This window comes from Cricetulus griseus, chromosome 4 (assembly GCF_003668045.3).
Source record: "Cricetulus griseus strain 17A/GY chromosome 4, alternate assembly CriGri-PICRH-1.0, whole genome shotgun sequence".
NCBI classification, from domain to species: Eukaryota; Metazoa; Chordata; class Mammalia; order Rodentia; family Cricetidae; genus Cricetulus; species Cricetulus griseus.
This window is the reverse complement of record NC_048597.1, coordinates 53,626,788-53,631,414: the sequence shown is the minus strand read 5'-3', so window position 1 is coordinate 53,631,414 and position 4,627 is coordinate 53,626,788. Positions and strand designations below refer to the sequence as shown.

The 4,627-nt window shown below is 44.4% G+C and overlaps 1 protein-coding gene across 1 annotated transcript; it reads left to right on the top strand.

Moving 5' to 3' along the window:
- Positions 1-346: 346 nt before the first annotated feature.
- Wdr5b (WD repeat domain 5B) lies at positions 347-3,507 on the top strand. Its single transcript, XM_027412754.2, has one exon. The coding sequence runs from the start codon at positions 769-771 to the stop codon at positions 1,756-1,758; it is 990 nt and encodes a 329-aa protein (XP_027268555.1). The 5' UTR covers positions 347-768; the 3' UTR covers positions 1,759-3,507.
- Positions 3,508-4,627: the final 1,120 nt, after the last annotated feature.

The following is a 4,627-nucleotide window of genomic DNA, read 5'->3' as shown; positions in this document are numbered from 1 at the left end:
TTGAGACAGGGTTTCTCTGTGTAGCTTTGGAGCCTATCCTGGCACTCGCTCTGGAGACCAGGCTGGCCTCGAACTCACAGAGATCCGCCAGCCTCTGCCTCCCAAGTGCTGGCTATAAAATACTTTTAATCCACTAGTTTTACGATCTTGTGCCTTCGCTCTGCTCCAGTACCCTAGTCACAATAAGCAGACCTTCTGGCCTCCACTCTCAGCTTCGGAGGAGGGCGGGGACAGAGGCCAACGGGCCGCGCCCCTTCCTGCACCCAAGCCTCGTATCAAAAAGCCGGTTTCAGCGTCAGCAGGCTGGTTCCAGGAGGACCGGAAGCAAACGCTGGCCTCCTTCAGCGCAGGCGCCGCCCGGCCGGTCCCATTGGTGGATGTGAACCTGAGCTGTGGTGCGTCTCCGGCTCTTCTTGAGCCTCTCAGATCCTGTTTAATGTGGCGTCTTCAGTTGCTCACTGTTCCCAGATGTTTTGGAGCTGGGAAGGACGTGGATGAGGACTTTTTGTGCAGCCTCCCAACTCCCGCGGGATGGCCTAGTCCTTTCACAGCACCCGGCAAGAGTACCGATCTCAGAACCACTGTGATCTGGTTCTCGGATGCTACCGAAGAAAGCGAGAGGAGGGCGGTCCAAACCTTGCTGCTGATCCTGTGCCGACCCTGAAGACGAACCCATGTTACAATCAAAACCATTCGCTTTCGGACGGCAAGTTTCACCTTCTGTAATGTTCCGTGCCAGACGCCTGTGCAAACTGTAGAGCCCGAGCTATGGCGACCGAGCATCCCCCGGCAGAGGGAGCCCAGTCGGCCCTCTCCTCTGCCACCCAACGGGAGGAAAAGCCGCAGAAACCCAACTATGCTGTCAAACTTACTCTTACGGGGCACTCGGCGGCCATATCATCAGTTAAATTTAGTCCTAACGGAGAATGGCTAGCAAGTTCTGCTGCTGATACACTAATTATAATTTGGGGGGCATATGATGGGAAATGTAAGAAAACACTCTATGGTCATAATCTGGAAATATCAGATGTTGCCTGGTCTTCAGATTCTAGTCGTCTCGTTTCAGCCTCAGACGATAAGACTCTAAAGTTATGGGATGTGAGATCTGGAAAGTGTTTGAAAACACTGAAGGGACACAGGGATTTCGTCTTTTGCTGTAATTTTAACCCACCATCCAACCTCATTGTTTCAGGATCTTTTGATGAGAGTGTGAAAATATGGGAGGTGAAAACAGGAAAGTGCCTCAAGACATTGTCTGCCCATTCAGACCCCATTTCTGCTGTACATTTTAATTGTAATGGGTCCTTGATAGTGTCAGGGAGCTATGATGGTCTTTGTAGAATCTGGGATGCTGCATCAGGCCAGTGTTTAAAAACACTTGCTGATGATGGTAACCCTCCCGTGTCTTTTGTAAAATTTTCTCCAAATGGTAAATATATTCTCACTGCAACTTTGGACAGTACTCTTAAACTGTGGGATTACAGCAGAGGCAGATGCCTGAAGACGTACACTGGCCATAAGAATGAGAAATACTGCATATTTGCCAGTTTCTCTGTTACTGGTGGAAAGTGGGTTGTGTCTGGCTCAGAGGACAACATGGTTTACATCTGGAACCTTCAGACTAAAGAGATTGTACAGAAGTTACAAGGTCACACAGATGTTGTGATCTCAGCAACTTGTCACCCTACAGAAAACATGATTGCATCAGCAGCATTAGAAAATGACAAAACAATTAAACTATGGACGAGTGACTGCTAAAGTCTCTGGCAATCACTGGCTAGAGCTAAGTTAGAAGCAAAATAGGATGATTTTTCTGCAGTTTGGCATGGTTTTGTAGTTCATTTCAAATTGTCTTTGTTTGTGTGTTTGAGACATTTTAATTTTCAAAATGAGACCACTGTAAAAGCAAGTCTAGGTTCTGCCTGTTGACAATCTCTTATGTTTGTTCCCAGACAGCATCTCATTCTTTTTCTTTCAACAGCTCTCCCATAGGGGAGGGTATTTGGAATATTTAGGAGGTTGACAGAAGAGGGTGACTGTGGGAATGGAGGACTTGGAGTTTCTGGTTTGAGAGGTCATTAAGGACAGTGGCATGAGTTTGGAGGGGGTGGTTATGAGAGGATTGGAGATGTTTTACCTGTCACCTGCCTACTTTTGGAGATGGGGCACCATCTATTCACATGATGGGACATCAGATTGCCAAATTAATCTGTCAAGTTGGGGATAAGTGACGGTCAGTCATTCTACAAACTGTACCACTTCTGCATGTGTTGTGGAGGTCAGAGGACAACTCCCAGGAGCTGGGGCTCTCCCACTGTGGGCTTCAGGTAGTGAACTTAGGCCAGGCTTTCTCAACAGGACCTTTTATTCATTGAGCCAACTTGCAGGGCCAGAATCTTAAGTGTTTTTGAGAAAGGGTCTTGCTATGTAGCCCCATAGGCTTGTAAACCAGGCTGGACTCAAACTCACAGAGATTCACCTGTCTCTGCTTCCTCAGAATCTTAAACTTTTAGCTGAAAAATCTCCTAAGTACTTTGTAAGATTATGCCATTTTGTCACGTTCCAGGCAAATTCCATGTCAGATTGTGACCGCTCTCCACTATTGGACCTCCTAACTCCTGCCCAACATCATTCATTCAGCAATCACCTTATGAAAACTATGGTTGCCTGCCTGACCCCTCAGAGGGCAGCTGATGTAGGTTCTCAAACTTTACAGTTACCAACTTGCAGTTGTGATGGCTTCAGGGGCTATGTTTTCAGTAGACAATGAACACTAAGACCCGGGTTGTCTTGGCTTTAATCTAGAGGACCTGATATTTACCGGACAATGAATGATGCCATAATTTCATTCCTTCCTTGAGGTCAATACATTTTAGTAATAAATTTTCCAAACTATAATATCGATTAAGAAATATTTTTGCAGTAGCCCCACATACTAACTGAAAGGCAGCTATGCTAATCCCTATACCACCAACTCCTCAGACGTATCCACCCACTGTATCCACATGGGACTTATATAAAAGATATAGAAAAACATGCAGATGAAAACCCCTCATGAGATTAAGAACTTTAACTGAAAGCAACATGGGCAGGATTTTATCTTCCTGACAAGTTCTGAAAAATGTATTAGAATTACTTGTAGGGCATGACTGCCAAGATGCTAGTGTGTTTGATTACACTGGAAGATGCAAGATCAGTTAGAGGCATAGGTGAAATTCCGACCGAGAAATTTAAATTTGGGTGGGTGTGATGGCTCAGTGGGTGAAGGTGCTTGCTGCTAAGCCTGATGATCCAGCATCCATCCCTGGGACCTGCATAGGAGAAAACACATTCCTACAGTTGTTCTTGGACTTCAAAATTCATTCTATGGCAGAGCTATCCCCACCCCCCAAGACAAGATAAAAATAATGTGAAAACATTAAAGAGCTTAAATTAAACCCATAAAGAAATAGTCATGGTATTTTACTGAACAGAGAATGACACACAATAAAAAAATGATTGTACAAACTGGTGGTATATCTTTATCATAGGCTTTAAAGACAGACTTCTCACTGCTTTTCAATGAAAATGACATTGCTATATGAAGGAAGGCTCCTTAAGGAAGTTCTGCATTAGAATTTACCAATGTTTAAAACATGGGTTTGGAGGGGGTTCCCAAAATAAGAAAAGTGTTCTAAAAATGCACAAGAAACAGTGTTTTTGATAATAAACTTGCAAGTGACAAAAATCAAAGCATTTGATACCTAAAATGAAGCAAAGGCAAAAGTACAGTGTACAGACAGACAGCACCAATACCATTAGATCATGAATCTATTGGCAGCATTCCATTGCAAGTGTATCTCATTAAGTTCCCAGACAGCGGCATGTGGGGCTTTTAAAAATCACACCTATTAACTCTGAGTAGTGGTGTTCTGGGTGGCTACGATGATATGTCATCTGTTAGCATTTAGGCACGAAACAGTCATTGAAATGTTTATAGCAGAAACCACCGGAACACCAGACACCGTGGTAGCATAAGGCGGCTAATGAAGCATATAGGGGTATAAGTGCTTATTTTCCAATACTAATAAACAAGAATGGGGAGGCATTTTCATAAGTACAAAGTTTAATTCCCTGGCAGTAGGAAAAGGGCTACTTGGGAGCCAAGTCATGAACTAGGAGGTAACAGCTGGCCCCCGGCAATTCTATGATGAATGATAAACACCTCAAAACTCTTGGCAGACTACTCTCCTGACTTTGCCAGGCACTCTCAAAGGTTCTTCTAAATGCCTCCACCTACTGGCATGCTGGACAATAGTGTGCAGTCTGGCTGCTTTTGAGTTTCCTGGGAACCAGTCTCCCCAAAGGCACCCTGGCATTTGGAAGGCTGGCTTCCAAACATGTATCTGGGCAGCGAACCCAGCTAGTCTTTTTGTCCCTTCAGACATGGTACACAGAAGAGAGAAGACCCACACTCTTTGGGCCTCAGAGAATATGTCAACCTTGGAATGTGAGTAGAAGTTAGGTAGGTATCTGATGCTTCAAAAAGAGTTAATATTAATTTGAAATTAGTTGCCTCTTTTTTATTTTCTCTGAAAAGTGGGGAGGCTAAGTTTTACTTGGATGAAATCATCAAAACACAGACAAG

Bases quoted from the DNA above. Each gene is read 5' to 3' on its own strand.
- Wdr5b (XM_027412754.2), top strand. From the start codon at position 769: ATGGCGACCGAGCATCCCCCGGCAGAGGGAGCCCAGTCGGCCCTCTCC.